The sequence below is a fragment of the Nothoprocta perdicaria genome, unplaced genomic scaffold (genome assembly GCF_003342845.1).
Source record: "Nothoprocta perdicaria isolate Ctin4 unplaced genomic scaffold, notPer1 scaffold_177, whole genome shotgun sequence".
In the NCBI taxonomy this organism is placed as follows: domain Eukaryota; kingdom Metazoa; phylum Chordata; class Aves; order Tinamiformes; family Tinamidae; genus Nothoprocta; species Nothoprocta perdicaria.
The window spans coordinates 244,861-266,838 of record NW_020454949.1 but is presented as its reverse complement, the minus strand read 5'-3'; the positions used below and the strand labels follow the sequence as shown (position 1 = coordinate 266,838).

The 21,978-nt window shown below is 50.1% G+C and overlaps 2 protein-coding genes across 2 annotated transcripts; both read left to right on the top strand.

Annotated features, from left to right (window-relative positions):
* Position 1: 1 nt before the first annotated feature.
* FBXO45 (F-box protein 45) lies at positions 2 to 4,387 on the top strand (the record flags this gene model as incomplete). The annotated part of the gene is made up of 3 exons (XM_026036365.1): positions 2 to 223; positions 298 to 654; positions 1,945 to 4,387. Coding segments are annotated over 3 exons (765 nt in total), but the record flags the coding sequence as incomplete, so codon positions are not given.
* A 14,159-nt stretch (positions 4,388 to 18,546) lies between these two features.
* On the top strand, positions 18,547 to 21,154 carry NRROS (negative regulator of reactive oxygen species). Its single transcript, XM_026036401.1, has 2 exons — positions 18,547 to 18,654; positions 19,108 to 21,154. Exons 1-2 carry the CDS (start codon positions 18,547 to 18,549, stop codon positions 21,076 to 21,078), a joined length of 2,079 nt encoding a protein of 692 aa, XP_025892186.1. The 3' UTR covers positions 21,079 to 21,154.
* The last annotated feature ends 824 nt before the right edge of the window (positions 21,155 to 21,978 follow it).

Here is a 21,978-nt window from a genome sequence, read left to right as displayed (position 1 = left end):
GGGCGGCGCGGGCTGGCGGCTGCCCGGGCGGGTGCTGGAGCTCGTCTTCTCCTACCTGGAGCTGCGCGAGCTGCGGAGCTGCGCGCTCGTCTGCAAGCTCTGGCACCGCGTCCTGCACGGCGACGAGAACAGCGAGGTGTGGCGCAGCCTGGCGGCGCGCTGCCTGGCCGAGGAGGCGCTGCGCACCGACATCCTCTGCAACGTGCCCACCTACAAGGGCAAGGTGAGCGCGGGTCCCGGGGCCGCCAACGCCGCCCCGCGCGCCCCGACGCCTCGCGCCCTCCTCTCCCCGCACAGGTGCGCGCCTTCCACCACGCCTTCAGCACCAACGACTGCTCGCGCAACGTCTACATCAAGAAGAACGGCTTCACGCTGCACCGCAACCCCATCGCGCAGAGCACCGACGGCGCCCGCGCCAAGATCGGCTTCAGCGAGGGCCGCCACGCCTGGGAGGTGTGGTGGGAAGGGCCGCTCGGCACCGTGGCCGTCATCGGCATCGCCACCAAGCGCGCCGCCATGCAGTGCCAGGGCTACGTGGCGCTGCTGGGCAGCGACGACCAGAGCTGGGGCTGGAACTTGGTGGACAATAACTTGCTGCACAACGGCGAGGTCAACGGCAGCTTCCCGCAGTGCAACAACGCGCCCAAGTACCAGGTGGGTGAGCGGGGGGCGGCCCCGCCGACGCTCCCCGGCGAAGCCAAGTCGCTGCTCCGCGCGCTCGGAGCCCCCTCCTCCGATGCCCGCTTCCATCACGTACCTTTGCGGGCCGTGCTGGGCACAAAGCCAGCGGCCTCGAGCCAGCCTCTGGAGCTGGGGAGATGGGGAGACGTTGCCAAGGAGGGAATGCTGCTCTGCCCCTCGGTTTGTGTCAGAATGGCTTTACCTCCACTCTCCAGGCCTCCTTCACAGCGACGATTTGCCTGCTGGTCCTCACTGGACCATTTCTGGCCGTTTTTTGCTGTCGCTAATGTCAGCTTTTAGGTAGCACCAAGACCAGAAGAGTTTTAGAAGCTCGGGCAGGCTCTTGTGCCCTCGAGGGTGAGCGCTTCTCACAGCTGCTTTTTCTGCAGTTGCTTTTTTTAACTGCTTGGGGCTGGTATTGGTGGCTTATCTTTTAAGGTGGTTTATCTTTAGTGAAACGTGCATAATGAGCTACTTTTACATAATATGCTAAAAGCAACTACACATTGAAAAATGTATTGGTGAGAAGAAAGCTCCAACCTGGAGCTGACCTGGGGAGCATCAGAAGTTTGTCCTGGCTCATGCTCTGTTTGCTCCTGGTTTCTCTGGCTTGCACTGAGGTTTCAAAGATGTGCTAGGTGAATGCAGGGTGTGTATATRTATGAGTATACATATATAGTCATGCATATATATGTAYTTTAGGTTTTCTTTTCATGCTCCCTTTGCCTCCGCTTTATACTGTAACTTTTTTCCCCTTCCGTAAAGGAATCGCCCCRACGGTGACAGTACTTACCCGCACGGTAAAATATTCTGCTCTATTTCGTACGTTGTGCTTATCTTTGTTTCCTAAAGCAGGACTGTTGCTTGTAAAGTCGCTCCTCGCAGACGTTGCTGGTCAGTGATAACAGCCGCGGAGGCGGGTTCGGGCGAMGCCGGCTGGAGGCCGCGGCGCTGGGCAGCGGGTGCAATGAGTGACGCTGGTTCTCAGCGCCATCGCGGCGYGCTGAGGGGAAGCGCTGCGTTGGCTGCAGCTCTGGGGGTTGCATAGAGGCTGCCCCTGGCAAGTGACTTATCAGTGAAATTTAAATTTACCAGTGAAACGGAGCACCTTGCTGGCAAAAGGAGTGCAGGAAAACCTCGCTTTGAGGTGATCCGCTGGACTGCGCCGGCGCTCTGCAGTATTTTCCCTCTCTCCAGTTCAGTAAGTTGACATTTTCCTGTTCTGTTTTCTTGTTTTCTTCCTTTCCTTATTCCCCTTTGCAGATAGGCGAGCGGATTCGCGTGATCCTGGACATGGAAGACAAGACGTTAGCGTTCGAGAGGGGCTACGAGTTCTTGGGCGTTGCCTTCAGGGGACTGCCGAAAGTTTGCCTGTACCCCGCCGTGTCGGCCGTGTATGGTAACACGGAAGTGACTTTGGTCTACCTGGGAAAACCTCTGGATGGATGATGCACATTGTTCCCTTGGGACCTCAGGGTGTGGATGTGGAGGAGAAATCTGCTTGTGGGTTAGAGGGAAGAGCGAACGAAGGAGGGGAGAAACGAGAAGTGTGGGTGTGTGTCCAAGAACCATCGAGGAGGCTATACAGGATTCCGCAGCGGAGGACCAGCCATACTTCGGGAATTGTGTTACATTTCCTCTTTCTACCAGGCCAGACATATCCTCAGGGTTGCAGTTGGTTTAGTGGGAAGCTGGCACATGCAACAGATGTCACTGCGTGAGACAGCAGCGCGCGACCTCAGATATTTAAGGAGGAATTTGATATAAAACTGCTTGAGGAAGCTAACCTGAGATTTGTAAGTAGCGTGTTTTGTGAAAGACTCCCATTTTAAAACTGCTTGTTCCTTCCCTTCCCTCCTTTGGACCAGCCCAGGTACCAGAGGAGAAGAAGTCTGGTTGAGTTTTATTTACAGTTTTTAATACATTGAGAAGCATGGTCTGTCCGGACTGCCCTTCTCTAGTAGAACGATATAAAACGTGTGCAGCTATTTTTAAGTGTATTTTAAAGGTTGTATATATATAACATGTTGAAAAGAACCGTTTAAACAAAAGGGAGAATTTGTTTTATTCTCATTGGGATTCAACTTCTCAAAAGAAAAAAAAATAAAACCCACGACGTGGCATCACAAAACCCTCAGGCAGGTGTATACCATTCACGCAAGGGGGCTGCTTCTGTTGTGTTGTAGGGCGTTTTGGGATGCTCTTGTGGAGTGAGGTGCTACATTGGCTCCTTTTTGCACGGCTGAAAGTTTCCGTAGCTTTAGCAATATATTCTCTCTAGGAAACACAAGGAATTTCCACAATGACTCTCTTTTTGCCCAAATTTTTGGTCCCTTTTTGCAAAAGAAACCAAAACCAACAAGGTGCATCGCTCTAGTGACCTTATCTTCCTTCTGATTCCAAGAAATGCAGATTTCTTCTTCTAAAAGACGTCTTGGACTCTCTAGTGACTGTTATAAAATGAGGCTTTCAAAATAATGAAGAATTGGGTCTTATGAGTCAAGATCTTATTTTGATTTTAAGGTTTCATGAGGGTTTAAGACTTGACTTAACCTGGCTTAAATTGAGGACGTTGAGTCAATAAAATCCCAAATATTCCCCTGCCCATTTTCAGTCAGGACTGGTAAAATTCTAGCTTCCTTCTGGAGCTTCTGGATCAGGTTCAGCATTTGGGCTGTTCACTCACACTCTTTATTATTTTTTTTTTTTGCACAGAAACGACAGCATAATGGCATATGACATATAGGCAGAAAAGACTGTGAAGCTTAAGGGTGCAGCAAAAGAAAATATCTCTGAAGTTGAAGGTCTGTAGAGATCTAGGTGTCTATCAGCCTCCATCCACATGGAGCTAATTTAGCCACTGGAGTGGATTTCTTTTTAATAGGGCTGGAATTTGGTCAGCCCCACTGCCTGTCGTGTCTTGGTGGTGGTGTTTCTCCAAGCTTGATGACTGCTTCACAGTTGCATGTTTTGGTTTGTTACATTTTTTTTTGTTGTTATTTTTGTAGGGAGGCAGCAGGAGATGTTTATACAACCTTGTTTATTTTTATTTGTTCTAGAGAATGTGAATTGCTTAATATCAGACACTGCTAAATCTCCGATTGTGGAAGAGAAGGGGGGTTTCTCTTTAGGTGGTTGGGTTTTTTTTTTTCCTCATTACTCGAGTAATGTCAGGAAAATACTAAAAGCAGATGAGTGGGATTCTCCATCTGCTGCTGACGAACTGTACTTGGAGGGCTTTATTCSTAACAGGCCATGAAGTTCTGCACTGGAACAGAGTATGTACATTATTACCATTTAGAAATATTTTAAAGTATTTATTTGTTTTATGTGTCGTTTATTCCTTAAAGATATTGTCTGCTGAGGTCATTTCTCTCCTGCCTGCATTAAAGCAACCTAATGCACAGTAAGAAATGAATATGTTTTAAATGGTACTGCAAGCAGACGAATAAATGAAGCGAGACCCCTACGGAAGCACCTTTTGGAAAGATCTGTTACAGATGTTGATTGTAGACTGGAAAGGATGTWTCGGTGGAGCAGGGCCTTGTGGCATCAAGTAGGATAACAGGAAACAAAAGCCTGTCCCCTTGCAGAGAAGAAAATTGTTTCTTAGGTGAATGTATTCTTCCTGCAGCCTTGAAAGACCTGATCTCTGCACTTCTTCACGAATCCAAGTAGATTTAAGTAAACCCTGAGACCTTCTGAGGGATTTTATTCACAAATTTAGATTTCTTCCCCTTCTTCAAATTGTGTCTTACCCTATAAGTTTCCTCTAAATCAGAAATGGTGAAAGTTGAACATTCCTTCCTCCCGGGTGGGTTTTGGGAAGGGACTCACTTATGTAAGATTAAACTTATTACTGGAGACCAATGCTAGCTGTACAAAATATTGAAATAAACTGCTATAAATTCAGAAGGAAAAAAAAAAAAACGTGTGCATTGTTGTGATGAAATTCATGACGTCCTGGTAGGAAAAGCAGAGTAGTTTGGTGTGTCAAAACAGATTCTTGTTGTCAAGAAGATGAAAGCTTTACTGTGTGATTTGCTGCGTATCTAAAATGCCGGAATCTGGCTAATGGTTATGAGGGCTTGAAAAATCGGTTGTCTAATAACAGTGCTTAGGAAATTATGTTTTCTGGAACGGGAATTGTTCGGGGCATTGAACACCGAGGAAATGCTTCAAGTTTTGTTCTTTCAGGAAGGGCTGCAATCGCTCCCGCTGTCTGCTTTAACCTTGGGCCATCACTTGAAGCAGCACCTTGATGAGAATCTTGCAGTGAGATGTCCGCTCGGTTGGTTATTTTATTATTCAGCATTAAATATGGAAACTTGGCTTTTGACTTTGTGCCTCACCATCCTTGAAGACTACTGTGGGAGAGGCAGCAGACCCGAATATAAGCAAGTCAAGGTAATCACGCTACTAGATCCAATTTCAATCTTATTTTCCATATTTTTTTCTTAAAYAGCTTTCATTGAGCTTGTTGTGCCTTCCCTATGTGTGGATATATTCAGCTGATACAAAATTAAGGACCTTGTCAAGCCAGACACCCTTCTGGTTACATTTTTCCCCTTGGTGAGTCATTCTGAGGCCATCTTTGTTCATCTTCTGTACCTCGGGAGTGGATTAGTTAGCAGAAGACAGATGGGGTTTCCACTGAAAGAACGTCTCTGTCCACAACCACCTTCAAACGAATTCACCCTTTTCTTGTGGCTGGAAGAGGATGTATCACCAGTGTCTCCTTAGTGATTTTGAGTCCAGGTCTCATGCTGAAACTGTCATGCCTGGGGTACAGAGATGTCTGAGTACCCTGAGTTCCTCAATGTGGCAGTGGGTGAGGCAGCAGGGTCTTGTAGGCTGCCTGGTGCCGTTCTGCAGCTGCGAGCTGGGATTTCAGACACCCTCCTCCTCTCTCACCTGGGACCTATGGCTATGCAGCTTCCAAACAGCTCTCCGAGCCTTGGCTCTTTTGGCTATTGATTATACAAATATTCTCAGGTAATGAAGATTTTGGGTGCATAAGATTCATTCTGTGAAGAGTTGAGAAGAACGTCCCCCTGCCTGAGCTAATGTTTTGCTGTCCAGTTCTGTTTTTTCGTTTATTTTTCTTTCTTCTGTGAACTCTCTTCTCTCTTTCACCCTAAGAATCTGAAGAAGCTTTGAAGAGCAGAGAATATTTTCCTGCTCATCTGGATTCATGTGCTGCTTACACAAACGTTACATGAGCTTTTGCTAGGCTGCATTGGCTTCAGGCTGTTTGCTTTGTTCCAGATCAGTTCTTAGACTTTTCTCGTCCAGGGTATCCGTTTTCAGCTCTGGGTATCCTTGTAAGGTTTGTGCTGTGTCTGAATTGTGGGAGAGTTTCAGCCCATACRTGATGGATCCCAAATGCTGAGTGAATTTTATCCTTGCGATAGCAAGCTCTGTTTAGCCRGAGGAGTTCAGTTGCCAAATGCAACCTTAATTCCAGGGCTTTTTGCAATTTGTGGGTATATTTCAGATAAAGATGGTAACTTAGTTTGGCCAAAAATTAGGTGGGATCCCGTAGAGACATCTGGGAGAAAGTAGATGTGCGTGTGGTAGTAGATGAGAGATGGTTTTGCTGCTTTCTGTAGCCTTTGGAGCCTTCAAAGTAATAAATTCTTAAACATGCCTATGATGTGGCTGAAGTCCAAGTAACTGAAGAGCCTTTGAAGCTGAGGTTCAGCTTCAGGCAGCAGCTCTTCATCTCTGAGCTGAGCTGGGTTACAACACTGGCCTTGGAGAAAGACAGACAGCTCCGTCTGTGTGTTGAAGCAGGAGGTCAGTGTGTGGTGCATGTCATAGTGTTGAGTGAGGGAGAGAAATGCAGGAATCTGGAATAAATATTTGCYGTATAAAGGTGAGAGCACATGTGAGTTGCGCTGACATGGTTCCAACTCTCAATCCTGGCACACTTCCAAACTCTTTGCATCCAGGATTTGCTTTTAGGAGATCAAAGTTTGGCTAAGGTCTTTGCAAGCTTGTCCAGGAGTGAGGAGATGCCTTCTAGGTGAAAGATTGGAATCAGATTTTCTAGCACAAGGTGTTTCATGGCTGGGCCTTGGAAAGGTGATGCAGCAGCTCATCCTCGAGACCATCTCTAGGCATGTCAAGGAACAGAAGGTTATTGGGAGTAGTTAGCATGGATTCACCAAAGAGAAGTCCTATTTAACCAACYTGATAGCCTTCCATGACGAGATGACTGGCAGGACGGATGAGGAAAGAGCAGTGCATGTTGTCTACCTTGACTTCAGCAAGGCTTTCAAAACCGTCTCCCATAACATCCTCATAGGAAAGCTCGGGAATTGTGGATTAGATGAGTGGACAGTGCAGTGGGTTGAGGACTGGCTGGATGGCAGAGCTCGGAGGGTGGTGATAAATGGGGCCAAGTCCAGTTGGAGGCTTGTGGCCCGTGGTGTCCCCCAGGGATCAGTTCTGGGCCTGGTGCTGTTCAACTTGTTCATCAGTGACCTGGACGAGGGCACTGAGAGCACCCTGAGCAAGTTTGCAGATGACACCAAGCTGGGTGGAGTGGCCGACACTCCYGAGGGCTGTGCTGCCATCCAGAGGGACCTGGACAGGCTGGAGAGTTGGGCAGAGAGGAACCTCATGAGGTTCAATAAAGGCAAGAGGGATTTGGGGGTTCTAGTTGACAAATTAACCGTGAGGCAGCAGTGTGCCCTTGTGGCCAAGAAAGCCAGTGGGATCCTGGCTGCATCAGGAGGAGTTGAGAGAGGGGATCCTGCCCCTCTCCTCAGCTCCAGTGAGGCTGAACCTGGAGTATTGGGTGCAGTTCTAGCCTCCCCAGGACAAGAAGGACATGGAAYTTCTAGAGGAGGTCTAGCATATAGTGACAGAGGTTAAGAGACTAGGCCATCTACTTTATGAGAAAGACTAGCTGAGCTCGGACTATTTAGCCTGGTGAAGAGAAGATTCAGAGGGGATCAACATGTACTTGAGGGGAGCATGTAGGGAGGAYTGGGCCAAACTCTTCTCAGTGGTGGCCAGCGACAGGACACGGGGTAATGAGTACAAACTGAAACACAGRCGGTTTCATCTCTGTGTGCAAAACTTCTTTACTGAGGGTGATAGAGCACGGGAAGAGGCTGCCCGAGAGGTTGTGGAGTCTCCTCCTTTGGAGATCTTCAAAACTCGCCTGGCTCTGACCCTGTGCAATGTGCTCCGGGTGTCCCTGCTTGAGCAGGGAGGTTGGACTAGATGGGGCCTAGAAGCCCCTTCCAACCTCAACCATCCTGTGCGATGRTGCTGTGACTTCCCTTCTCCGACTTAATGATTTCACTACCTTRGTCATGAAGAACATCACCTCTTCAGAGCTCCCACAGAGAGCTCAGTCCACTGCACAGGTCTTGGCTCCAGGATGTGTCAGCATATCCAGTGTGGTTGGTTGGTTTTGCTAGGTAAGTGATGCATTTTTTTCTTTAGAGTAAAATTTTTATTTAGAGTAAATTCTAAATTTCTTGTTGCGAGCCTGGCATGAAATCAGTTCAGAGACCAACAGTCAGCATGACCTGAAAGATCATCTGACTGTAGGACAAAGCCAAGAGCTCAGGATGCTCCTTTATTATGGGATACCATGGGACAGGAGTCTCTTCCTGGCTTCCATGCTGGCCCACAGTGGTGATGGCCTCAAGCCAATTTTGTGACCATGTTTTTTTCCTTCTAAAAGATGAGGAAAGGGTTGTCAGAAAACCTAATAATTCAGAGTGGTTGCAGAAAAGTAGCTGTGCCAGGGAGAAGATTTTTTCGCTTTTATTTAATTTTTTTAACTCTGATTCAAAAATGCATGGGGGATTATGTGTTTTGGGATGTCCTCAGAAAAAAACCTGTCCTATATATGACTTCTTCTAGCAAGCACCATTTGCTTTTGTTAATTTTGGCCGTGTTTCAGGTGACAAAACTGGCCAGGAACAGATGGCCTTGAACCCGTGGGCTGTTTCAACGTGTCTCTCGTTGAGGCTGAATTTCTGTTGGCCATGATCTATCTGTACTCTTCTCGTTTGCCTTTGGAGCCTATAGCAACCTGGTACAAATTAGCTTTGCTCTCTGCTTACTGATGATAGATATATATTAATTTCCTTAATGTGGGCATGTCTTCCAGATGGCCGCCTCTCTTTTTTTTTTTTTTTTTTTGCTATCGCATTTTCATTGTGGCTGATGGAAGCGATGAATTAAAATCAAACTCTCTGTCATCCGAGTTTGGTCATGCAATGATAGATATATATTAATTTCCTTAATGTGGGCATGTCTTCCAGATGGCCGCCTCTCTTTTTTTTTTTTTTTTTTGCTATCGCATTTTCATTGTGATGCTGATGGAAGCGATGAATTAAAATCAAACTCTCTGTCATCCGAGTTTGGTCATGCAACTGCTGATAAAACTTATTTTCTCTAAGGTTGGTATCTGCCAGGGCTAGCCAACTGCCTTGCACTTAATATAACTCAAGGGAAGGAAAATGAGCAAAATATTTAATATTTGTTTTTCGGTCTTCCTGCAGTGCTGTTGAACCCGCTCATTCATAGGATGAATGCACATTTTTCATGCTATAATACGATTTGTGCAACTTGACCATGAATTCTTCCTATTCCCCACAAGAGGGCAAAATTAACAGCGCTATGGGAGCCTTTGCTTCACATTTCCTAAGTTTTGAACCGACTAACTGTTTCACATGGCCCCTTCTTTATTAATATTATTTATGTCCCCTTGAATGAAAAAAAAAAAAAAAAAGGGAGAGGAACTGCATTGGAGCAATGGATAAAAGAGCTACAATTTTTGAAATATATTGCTTCATTGAACCCCAAACTGGGCTGAGCAAATCCTGTTCAGTTCAGAAGCTTCTTATTTTAACAGCCAATAGACAGTGCTGAGATTTTAAGATTAAAGGCGGAATAGGATTTGAGCGGCTCCAATAAAATGTCAGTGTTATTCCGGGGTAGGACGAACCTTTAGTCCAACAGATATCCATCTAATTTCTCACTGACCTGCTTTCCTGCCTTTTTTTCAATGGTTTCTCAGCAGGGAATAGTGGCTTTTTGAAAAAGAGAAAAAAAGGAAAGTTGAACATCACAGTGAGCTCTAGTTGACCCTGCTTGAGCAGGTGGGTTGGGCTAGATGATCTCCAGAAGTGCCTTCCAACCTCATTCATTTGGTGATGCTGTGAAAAAGACCTTGAAAAGTAATTTTAAAATAAACCTCCGTTGTGCATTGCAAGTTGTTTATATTCCTGCAGGTTTGCGGGCTATGAACGAGCAGAGGCGGCTTCTTCTTTTCAAGTCTGCGCTTGCCAGTCTCTTGTGGGGCAGCTGGACTTGTTTTCATGTTTGTTCCATCTCAGTTCTTCAGCCCACAATGTTACACTTGTGTTGTACATCTACCAGCAGACTAGAGTTGCACTCGAATGGGGAAAATTCTTCACTGTGAGGGTGACAGAGCCCTGGAACAGGCTGCCCAGGGAGGTTGTGGAGTCTCCTTTGGAGATCTTCACAACCCACCTGGATGCCACCCTGTGCCCCATGCTCTGGGTGTCCATGCTGGAGCAGGGGGTTGGACTAGATGATCTCTAGAGGTCCCTTCCAACCTCAACCAGGGATTCTGTGAAAAGCGTGAAGCTACCAGAAAAGCTTGTATCTTGACTTTGGTGGTAWGCCTCCCATCTTCTTGTGGGCTCCCTGGTCCTGCAGCTGGAGCCTCTGTATTGTTGTTGTTGTTGTGTCTTGTCTCTGGGAGAAGCACCAGGAGGGTTCACCAGGGACAGCAAGCCACAAGCTGTAGTTAGCCTAATAATGCTGCCAATATCTCCATGTGTCAAAAAAGCTGAAATAACATCAAAAAAGCTGATTTACATAAGTGCTTTTGAATAACTCATCTTGTACTTTTGTCTGCCCGAGGGATTTTTTCAAGCTCTTCCCCGGCTATGCCACAGATGGTGAAAACTGTATTGAGCTCTAAAAGGAGAAAAAGGCACCTGGAGATGCTGTGCAAYCTCATGGCTTTCATCATTGCTGTTCATTCTGGCCCTCCCTGAGCCTCTCTCAACTCTCTTCCTCATGGGACAATGTCTGATATCTTGGTTGCTCTCCTTTCATGAGCCGCTAGAAGAGGGGAATAGGAAGGCAAGAGGGAATAGGTGATGGAAGATGAATGAAGGTCCTGGGGCACACAACCTTCATGTGTGCACGGAGTTTTTATCGCTCATTATTGTGTGTTTTACAGGGTGCTCCTTTTCTTTCYCCTTTCTTGATCTTCTGATTTCAGGGCTGAACCTCTTTCTATTTGCCCGGCACCATCTTCACTCTTCAGAAAGCAGGTGACACGTGAGAACATGTTTCACAAACAGCATGTGCCCAATGCCATCCCCTTGCACGGACACAAGCTGAATTACAGGCCTGCAGGAGAACACACTAGCACCTCAATCCTCATGTTTCCACTTGAGGTGACCCATGCCAAGTTTGCTTTGTTGAGGATCTTTTGCAAGAGCAGAGCTCAAGGCTACAGTGTCATATTTTGTAGTCTGCTAAGATATTTATTCCCACCTGGAGCATACAATTTGGTCTTAATTCCTAGGAAAATAACTAATGAATGGGATTCAGTTGAGTGTGACATATGGAAGTAGGGAGGGATGGCCCAAAGGCAGAAAACCAAGGTAAGGAGGGTTTTGGAGTGTGAAGCTGCGAGCTTGCTTCAGGTGATGATTGAAATCCACCCTGAGAAATGTTAAGAGGCTGCTGCATCGTAGGAAGCTTGGTTTTCCTGGCCAGAAGGGAAAGCCGGGTGGGTAGATGCTTTTCTCTGCAAGGAGCTGAGGCACTTTTGCTTCCCTCTGCACTAATGACACTATTTCTCACTTCTCTTAAGCAGAACAGCAGCAGAAAGGGAGTATATGTGGGAGTAATTTTTCCTGCCACAATTTGCATTACTGAATGTGGAGTCATTTTCCCTGTTGCAATTTGCATTACTGAGCGCTGCCAGGGCAGCGACTTCTCAATAACCTTCTGATGAGTTAAAAGCCTCTGATATGCTGACAGCTAGCTCAGTCTTTGGTAAATACGCTGCAGTCAATGGGTCGGATGTTTTTCTGGCTTCTTTGAAAAATCACCTCTCAATGGGGTTTGTTCACAGTGAGTTAAAAAAAAAAAAAGTGTAATTTACCCAGATCTTGCAGTCCCAAAGAAAATCTTGGGCAATGCTTTTGGGACTAGGTGCAACCAAAGAACAAGCTATAGATTTAAGGAACTCGATAATAAGGCTTTTCAGCACGTGGAGAGTTCGGGCCCTCTCTGTTCTCTCCCCCCAGGCACTTGCTGCTTCCACAGATGCGTTGCAAGCAGTTCCTGACCACAGTGACGCTTCCAGTGCTCCTTGCCTTGGATGGTGATTCATGAGCAAACGGATGCATCCAGTTGCTATAGAAATGCCAAGTGTTGCAGACTTGGCTGCCTGGGCCAGGCARGGCTCTTGCAGGCACCAGTCCAAAGGCGCTGCTCGTTGCTGCTCTGCACCCTAGGGTGCCCCAGCACTTCCCAGGAAGGCGGTTTGCTTTGTGGTGGATCCCCTGTGACCGCCGATGCGATGGCCACCGCTCCACTGCCCATGGCCAGCACATCTCAGCTGCTCGGTCTAGGAAAGATGAGTAGATGCTTTGGTGCAGGAGAAAGCGGGGGCGTAGCCGCCAGGCTGGGGTGACTCTGCGTGCGGGTACGTGGCAGGGAAATGAGCTCACTTCTGCGGCTGCCTCCTTCCTGGCTCGCTTCCTCCCTGCTCACGCCTCACCTGCTACCCCGTGTGGGAGAAGAAAGAGCCGTGGCCGTGGCCATGGCGTTGAGGACCGGCGCTGTGGAGCTCCTGGCTGTGCTCCTCAGGTGTCTTCAGTCTCCAAGCCTGCAGGCATGATTTCCCCAAATGCTAGAGCTAGAAGCTCACCTGGGTTCCTTTGGGCCTCCTCCATGGTGCCCAGGTGATAGGACCTCCCAGTTCATGGAGCACCAGCATCTGCAGGTGTCCACATGGGAAGGAGCTCATTGCTGCAAAGGATCATGCTGGCTCCATGGATCTAATGCATGACAAAAAAACAAATTGTCACATTAATAACTGAGATTTAGGAGCTTCTACTGTATAGCTATGCTTGCTGTTAGCTGGACACATCAGACTCAAGCCTGAAGTTCCAGTCATGAATGCTGATACAAGTGTGTCCTTGCAAGCACGTCTGGCTAAACAAGCAAGCAGGTCTAAAAAAACAGATTTTGAAGCTGACCGTAAATTGCTGACAYCTGTCTCTTAGTTCCTGCTGCAAGAAACGCACCAGGCAGAAGCTGCTCTTGCAAAGCTCCAGTTAAACTGGGGAAATGTCTGAGTGTTTACCTCAGTGCACCTCAGCCATCCAAGGACCAGGGCTAACATTCCTCATTCTGTGCGAATAAACGAGCTAGATTTCCGATCTAGGAAATGGCCAGGATACAACCATGCCCAGTAGCAAAGGGCTTGTGCTTGCCTCTGTCCCCTTAGGTTTTCTTTATAACGCTGCCTCTAGAGCTTTTCAGCGCCTAGCAAAGCAAGCAGAGAACCAAGAGTGTTGGTCTTCACMAGTGTGACAGCTCTTCCCTTTCTGCCAAGGTTCAGCAAGCAAGATATTGGTTAACAAGACAGCCCTGAAGTGGTCACCGTGAGGGTTTGGCGTGAACTTTTCCCAGAAAAAGTCGTCAGGATGCTGATTTCAGGTGCTAGCTGCAGGGCCTGGGTGTCTTCTGAACATGTCTGTGCAGAGGCATCAAATAGAAGTTGCATTCTAGACAGGAAGTTGTTTGGCCAACCGAAAGTTATGGGCAGATCACATGAAGCAGCAGGGGCAGAGGCCAAGCACAAGCCAGAGGTGTCCCTGTAATGTGCTATAGGATCCTGAGGCTCCTGTCCTCCCTTGCTGGAGAATCATGTTCAATTACCTCCAGTTCTCCATCGCTGTGGGAGCGAGTGAAGCCRACCAAGAACAATTTCTGTTTCCTTTTGCCCTGGCTTAGCTGAGGCTGTGGCCACTGCACTCTGGATGACTTCCAGAGTGACCCTTTCTCTTGGTGGTTCCACTTCAGAAGAAACCCTATTTCCTGCAGGATCAGAGGAGCGTGTTGAGGTCTCCTCGGTGGCCGTGAATTGCTTTCTGCTTTCTGTTGCACTTTCTCCATTCCCACAGTGTCTTCTGCTGGGTACCACATTGCACTGTGGAAACCAACAGGGAGGGTCAAACCTGACACCTGCAGGTCAATACATAGGTACCTCCTGAACAGGCAAAGAGGAGCATGGAGAAACAAACAAGGACTTGCCATCTCCTCTCCTCTCCTTCCCTAATGTCATCTGTGCCTTCATTTTGCCCTGCTGCCCCTGTCTCTCTCCTCACAGATGCCCCACATCTCCTCCTTGTCCAACTGGCTCCAGATGTGCCAGCTTCTCGAGCTCATGCAGCTCATTTTGCCCAGTGCAGGGCTGGGAGCGGTTCAGAAACCCCTGGCCTCACAAGAAGAGAAACAGATGGCAGCAGGAGACCCTCCTCAGCATTCCCAGCCATAGGATGTACATCTGTCTCCATCCTGCGTGAAGTTTTGAATCTTCCTCAGGACCTGCCTTCTCCACTCCATCCATTTTACCTTGAAGTGACTCTGCTCTGGGTGTTTCCGCAGTGTAGTGAGCTGTGGGACAGTCTGCAATGCCGTGTTTCTCCAGGCTTCCTTCTTTTAGCTCTTCTCTTGGTTTATACCTGAAAGCAAGAGAAAAAAAAAAGATGAAAGGGGAAAAGAAAAGGAGAAATAGAGGGAGCATAAAGCCTCATGGAGAATCCCAGTCATTTCAAAGAAATCCAGGAGTTGCAGCTGCCCTTGTGCAACCTGCTCCAAGCAGCAGAACCTCCTTGACTTTAATCCTCCCCATCATTGACCCAGATTGAAGCTTGATGACAAGCTGATCAGATCAGCAGTTCCTGGCAGTTCCGGAGGGAAGAAAAACCAACCAGGCACCAAACCCTCCTCATGGGAGAGCTGGCCAGATAAGGGTAGAAGAGCTCAAGAGGAATGGCAGAAAGGAAAAGGGAGGGGGGTAAGTGTCAGCTTCAGGACGTTCTTGAAACCATCTGGCCGCAGGATGTGGGGAAAGCGTGAGATAAATCATGCTGCCAGGTGCTCCACCACGGCTGGGAGGGTGCGCAGAGCTGCGGGGCCCCACAGAGCCCCATGGCAGGGAGGCGGGAAGGAGAGCGCTCCAAGGAGCTCCCTGACTCTGCTCCCTCGCCCAGCTCCTCCTGGGCCAAGGACCACGTCCCTGGGGAACCGCCTCGCTCGGTGTCAGTGCACCACGTACTAAGCAGGGCCTCAGCCAGAAGATTCCACGTGGATCTACCAAGGCACTGGTGTTATCTCAGTTGAGGATGCCTGTGTGTTACGTCTCCGGACTTCCTTGCCCTCTTCCAAATCTCTGACTGCTCCTTCCTGCCCTAACATGAGTGGTCTTGGTGTGGGATGGGCCCCTTTCAGCTGTTTGCGAGAAGGAATGGGGTTATAAGCACAGGGCTCTGCTCTCCATGTGGCCTAAAGCAATGCTCTAGGAATCTCACTCAGCTTCACAGCTGCTGTAATCTGTTGCAGTCTGCTTGGACCATTAACACTTCTCTATTTTCCTTCTTGATTTTTACTCTTCAAACTTCCTTGAAAATGAAGGAAATGAAACCACAGGGTTTTTTTGTCAGTGACATGAGAGAGCTCAGTCTCCTTCCAGAGAAGAAATGAAATTTATGGTGAAGAAGCACCCAAAAAAGCTCTCTAGGTGTGCATGCTGGCTGCAGGACATTGAAGACCGCTTGAAACCCTAATACTGGAGCGTGGATGGTGTCCCAATCCATGTTGTCTCTTGAGCTTCTCCAGTCTGGCGTACTTCAATATAAAGGGTTCATCTCCCAACTATTTCACATCTTTGCAGAAGGTCCTGGTGGTGCAAGGCTGAGGAAGCAGAGGACTGAACATTACCTGGTGGGATGTGCTGCTCTCGCTATCTCACTAGGGACTTTGCAAGACCATGGTGGATCAGCTGCCTTTTTGGTGTGGGTCGTCTTCCATTTTCCTCTAAGAGAGAGGAGGCTGCAGGGTTGGCCACCTTCTTGCTGCAGTGAGCTGTCAGTCTTGAGTCCTTTGTTTTTGGACAAATCCAGCTGAGCTGCCTTACCACGGGAGGCTGGAAGAGGAGAGAGATGGATATGAGAGGAGGTCGGGGGGTGTGAGGATGTGAGAAGAGGGGCTGTGTGGGGTAGGAGGGGAGGTGCAGAGCCAGGAAGTGGACTGCAGTGAGAAGGAAGCCCAGAGGAGGGTTCCCCACCTCAAGGTCCGGCTTCGTGATTGATGCCAGCAGGGCCATGACATGGGCTGGGGAGAGGGCTCAGCTCCAGGAGCAGAGGGCAGGACCATCCCCCTCCCATGGTGCAGGGCTGGGATGGAGCACGAGAGCCAGTCCTCGCAGACAGCAGAAGCCAACTTGCTCTGTTGTTGAGGGTGCCGCTGGGCGAGGGGGTGGTATGGGGGCTATATGGGCAGCCCCAAGTGACTGACAGCGCGAGGGTGCTGCGTGCAGCTTTGGCGGTGTCCTCAACTCTTCCTATGCAGTAGGGCTTGCGCAGGGTTGCCATGGGTCAAACTCAAGGCGCGACCCTGCAGGGTTTGTTGGGTCCTGTGCAGAGAAGCTCTGGTGCAAACATCTCCCCCTGCCCTAGCCCGTCTTCAGGAGGAGCTGGAGAGCCCTCACGGGGCCCAGTTCCTCCCTGCTGCTCCCCTTCCTCTCCCACCCGGCCCCRCTGCCCGCCTCGCTTCCTCCTCGCTCCGAGCCCTTGGTGAGTGCATGACCCTGGGTGTAAGTGCTGAGATCAGTAAGTGAAGCGCCTCGCCGCGCTCGCTGCCTCCATGTGACTGCAGTTTCCGTTCGCTCCTTCCGCAAAGGCTATATTAGTGCTAAGGCAGAGAACGGCCCAAACGCAGCGGGCGGCAGCTCCCCTGGGCCCCGAGACGCCACCGGGCAGAGCGGGCAACGAGCTGCAAGATGAGTCGTCACGAACCCTGCGCATCGCCACACGCGGTAAGTATTGGCCASCCAAGGCTTGTCCCCCACCCAGGCGTTGGTCAACTGGAGTGAAAGTCCAGGCAGGAGTGTGGGGAAGCCTCTCGGCATCGCTCTCTGTACCCGGTGGCTGCACATCGTTGATGCCCATGGTTGTAGAGGACCCTGGTCAACGCTGTGGGTGCCATCCTGTGGCCTGGCTTTTGCGGTGGCGAGTGCCTCTGGCACTGGGGGACTGCAATGGGAAGAAGCTTGTGACGTTGGGGGAGAACCCATCTGGGTGCTGAAGGGATGGGAGAAAGGCTGAGCCGACTGAGAGCAAGCAGGAGCTTCTGCCAAGGAGAGGGGTCTGTGCCCAAAGACAAACTAGAAGTTAAGCCCCGGCTTGGTGGGCACAGGGGCGCAATGAGGACACAGTAGGTCAATCCACCCACGCCTGCCGCCAGCCGTGCCCTGGCCCGAGGTCCTGAAGGTCTAAGGGGCACAAGCTCCTTTCCACCAGACTCCTGGAGATACCGGAGGCATTTCTTTTCACCCCCATAGGACTGATAAGCACTGATGTGATAAGGCACCAGCATCAGATTTTTTGGTATTCAACGTGGTGTCAGTTAGGCTGTTCCCAGGGAGAAGGGAGCCCAGCACGCCTCCCCCTCTCCATATGGGGTGCTAGATTCCAGCTCCAGCTACTCAGGCTACCAAAAATAACCTCTCATTTTTTTCTWCAAATGCCAGCAGTTGTGAAAGTGCTGAGCCCTCGTCAAGACCTCRCTGCTCATTTGCCTCAAGTTCAGCTTTTGCCCAGATGCAAATGCCAGCAACCCCAGTTCCACAAAATGAGTAACCTGGCACCTTGCGCTGAAAGTCAGCGACTTTCGCTGGGAGGCAGCAAGAGGCCTCGGGGAGGCTGTTAGGGGATGGGGCTAGAGGGGGAGCAGCCCCTGAAAACCCGGCCCTTTTGGGGTTGGTGTCGGCCGCGGGGAGCGTTTCGCAGGGGCCGTTGYGAGGCCGCGGAGGGCAGGAAACCGCCTGCCCGCGCGCGGCCGCTGGGTGCGTGCGCGAGCGGCGGCGCCCTGCCCGCGGCGCTGCCCTCCGCGCCCTCAGCCCCGCGCGGCGGCCATGCCGGCCCTTCCCGCCCCCCGCCTGCGCCTCCCTGCCCCTCTCCTTGGCCAGCCCTCAGGTCCCCAGCCAGGCGAGCAAACCTGAGAAGCCGCCTTAGCCTTGGGGCTGATTCCCAAGGAGGAATCTTCTCTATGAGAGATTCTATCTTCTCTGTGACCCCACGCCGGCGTGGGGAGCGCTGCCTACCTGGGGACTGGGGCTGTTCCCCATATCTCCAAGCCTATGCACTTCCCCACAGTGTAGGGCTCAAGCTGGGAAGCGTGCAGGGATTCAGGCCTCTCACCAGGCCAGGGCGTCTGCTTCTTTGAGGTCACTTGGGCGCCTGTGCTGCCCATCACCTCCCAGTGCCCACTGGGGAGCAATGGAAGCTGTGGCTTCAGGCAGAGCAGGCAGTAACTGAAAGAGGATGGAAGCCCTGAGCCTTGAGCTTGACCCCAGTCATGAGGCAGCAGCCAGACAGGGTAACTGCTGGGGAGGAGGTGGGAGGGCCTGTCTGAAGGCCCTCAAAGTGGGGATGGTGGGGRTGGTGTTTGGATGGGCTTCCTGGGAGAAGCCCAGGCCTTCCAGGATGAGCAGGTGGCAGCTTTTGATCCTCTCACCTCTGTTTCTGTCTTCACAGGARTGCTGTTGTTGAAATGGAGGTGCCATTCCTGGGTCTTTCCCTGAGTCTCGTTCTTCTAGCAACAGGATGGGGAAATGGGGCTGGCGCAGCCTGGGCATCATCTCCTGGGGGCTGCAGACTAGTGAGTTGCCTTTTGCAAACCCTCACTTTTCTCATATCTCGCTCCTACCCTATAAATCCCAGGCTTCTCAGCATCTCCAGACTCTATCCCAGTTACTGGGCTTCCATCAGAACTAGGAGTTGAACGTGAGGTGCTGAGGCTTTAACTGTGGAGCCATCCATGCTTAACTCCTTCACATCATCTCACTTTCTCTCCGTGCCTCATTGCTGTTCCTTCTCTTTCTGCTGCTGAAGGTTAAGCTCTTTTCCATACGTACCTTTTCCACCTTCATGGTATCATGCACATTCCTGGCTATAAAGCAAGAGCTGAGGGATGTGGGAGCTCTCCTGATGTAGACACAGGTTGGGCAGTGTCTGATTCTGCTGGTGCTCTGTGCATACCCTTGTTATAGRCTTATTCCTTGGTGCCTCAAGTTGCCCTTCCTCTGAGATATTTCATATTTACTTGCTTCAGGTGCAGAGCACTGCCACCTGCAATGGAAGATGGTTGAATTCAGTCCCAAGAAATCTGCAAGATGAGTTAGAGGAGCTGCTGCTCGATAACAACACTATACGGGTCCTGGAGAATGCCTCTGTGCTTCCATACCAAAAATTGAGGTATCTCAGCTTGTCAAAGAATCGTCTGGAGCTCATTGAACCTGGTGCATTCCTGGGCAGCCAAGGCCTCCACGTGCTCTCCTTGGCAGACAACCTCCTCTTCACAAACTACTCGGTGACAGCAGCTGCTTTTTCTGCTTTACCAGCTCTGAGGAAATTGGATCTGGCTGGAAACTGCCTCAGTGAGGACATGGTGTCAGTTTTGCTCTGGAACCTGTCCTCCTTGGAGTCCTTGTCTGTGGCCAGGAACCTCATCATGAGGCTGGACTCATCCACCTTCACAAACCTGACTCAGCTCCTGGAGCTGAACCTGGAGAAGAATTACATCTTTGAGATTGACCAAGCTTTTGAAGGGCTGCAGAAGCTACAGAGGCTCAACATGGCTTACAACTACATCCCATGCATAGCTGAGTTTGACCTGACACAGCTCAGGGTGCTCAACATCAGCAACAATGCCATTGAGTGGTTTCTGGCTGTTGAAAGCAATGACCTCTTTGAGCTGGAGGTGCTGGACCTGTCCCACAACCATCTCCTGTTCTTCCCTGTGCTGCCCCGGCACAATAAGCTGCGCTCCTTGCTGCTGAAGGACAACAAGTTGAGCTTTTACCAGCGGCTTGCCAACGCCACATCCCTGGCAAATGCCACAGTGCAGTTCCTGCTCACTTATGGCAATTCCACCAACATCACTACAGTCAGCCTCTGGGATGAGATTTGCCACAGCAATCTCTCCTCCTTACAGCTCCTAGACATGAGCCAGAACCGGATCTGGTACCTACCAGAGGGTTTCCTGGTAAAAATGCCTTCCCTGACCCACCTGAAACTAAACCAGAACTGTATGGAGATGTTTCACGTGCCCAAGAGGAACCCCCTAGCAATGCTGACAGACCTGGACCTAAGCCAGAACCGTCTCTCAGAGCTGCGGGTGGACCTGCCTGCTGGGGCTGTGCCCAACCTGCAGCTATTCAATTTGAGCACCAACAGGCTGACGGTGCTTCCTGTTGGATTTTTCACCCACACCAAGAAGATCACTACAGTTGACCTCAGTCACAACCGAGTAGACCTGTGTCCCCTGCAAGCTGTACTAGGCAAGGGGGAGAATCTACCTTGTGTAGACATCAGGGGTATCACAACCTTAACTCATGTCTCCTTGGCTGGCTGTGGCCTGCAAGGTTTGGGCAGTCATCCCTTCCAGGGGACACCACTTAAACACTTGGACCTCTCTGACAACCAGGAGGTACTGTCTGGGGGCCTGGGATGGCTGCAGGATCTTAATCTAACCTTGCAGGTTTTGTCTCTCAGAAACACCAATCTCTCTTCCACTGTGGTGGACATCGACTTCTCTGGCTTTCAGAGCTTGATATGCTTGGATTTGTCAGGAAATTCCCTGATAACCTTCCCTGCAGCTCTCGGCATCCTCAAACTGCATACGCTTGACCTCCGTGACAACTGCCTCCCAGCTCTTCCACAGGATGTGATATGGACACCTCTGGGGAAGAGTCTCCGTGAGGTCTACCTCAGTCGAAATCCTTACAACTGCTGCCTGCTGGGATGGTGGGACTCCTTGCAGCGGGTTGAGGGGCTGCATGTGCGCGATGGCCAGGAGGTCACTTGCAGGTATGACTCCAAGACAGTGAGTGCCAGGGCCATGCCAGAGAACATCATCAAGGACTGCCAGTGGAGGACAGCTGACCTGGTTCTGCTGTACCTGGCACTTGCTCTGCCAACTTGCTTGACTTTCCTGGTTGTCTTTGTTATTATTTTCCTCACATTTAAGCAAAAGCTGCTTAAAATGGTGAAAAGTCAGTGTGGGCTGTCCAGCCCTTATTGATAGTTGTGGAGAAAGAGGAAGGGCTGGTGCCACGTGGAACTGGTAAATCTGTGCTGGCCATCAGGGGCCTGAGACCTCAGCTGAAAGATGGAGCAGCCAAGAAATGTCTCCTTGGTGAATTTCAGCTTTCTTTAGGTCATGTGCTTCTGTTTTGCACTGGTCGAGGACTTGTGGCCAGGCTCCCTTGTGGGTCTGGAGAGGAGGCCGTGAGCGAGGATAATCTCAGGAGGACTGGTTTATTTAAGACACTGTGAATACGAGAGAAATTCAGATGGACAGAGAGGATCACAAGCAGGCAGGGCTAAATGAAAACAGTGTGAAATACAGATGTTAAACTCCCCCATGGTGAGTGAGAAGGAGACCTAGGGCATGACTGGGGTGTTGTGAGATTTGCTATTGCTACGAGCAAGGATACTTCAGAGGGCTAGGTGGATTGGCCCTAAGTCTTGGGATAGAGCCTGGAGCTGTGCTAGAAACACCCCCCTGTGCTGGGGGATCCTTGACCTTCGGCAGAAACATTTGGATATTGCTGCAGGGAGCTCAACAGATGCAATGCCAAATCCTTCTCCATCAAAGGGTCATGACACTCACTCCCCAGCCCTGTTGTCCCCCGTCAACCAGTTCCCTCTTATTTATTCATCCCAGTAACACACGAGAGGTCCGACAACCAGGGGTACAGACTGTCCCATGGAGCTCTAGGCAGCCGGGGACTGGCTGCTTCCCTAGGAGGTTCCCAACGTGCACAAGGGCTCATCAGTTGCCCTCGGAGGAGACGAGCAGCTCATCCACATGCTCKGCAGAACGGGCAGGCTAGCAATGCGAGAGTGAAAACTTCTGAGTGAGAACCACACGGTAGTGACAGTTTCTTAAGATCCATTGGTGAGCGGTGGGGTCACTCTG

What these genes read in the sequence shown, in the direction of transcription:
- NRROS (XM_026036401.1), top strand. Translation starts at nt 18,547, where the DNA reads ATGGAGGTGCCATTCCTGGGTCTTTCCCTGAGTCTCGTTCTTCTAGCA. An exon ending in CTCCTGGGGGCTGCAGACTA is followed by an intron (nt 18,655 to 19,107) that starts GTGAGTTGCCTT and finishes TACTTGCTTCAG; the next exon opens with GTGCAGAGCACTGCCACCTG.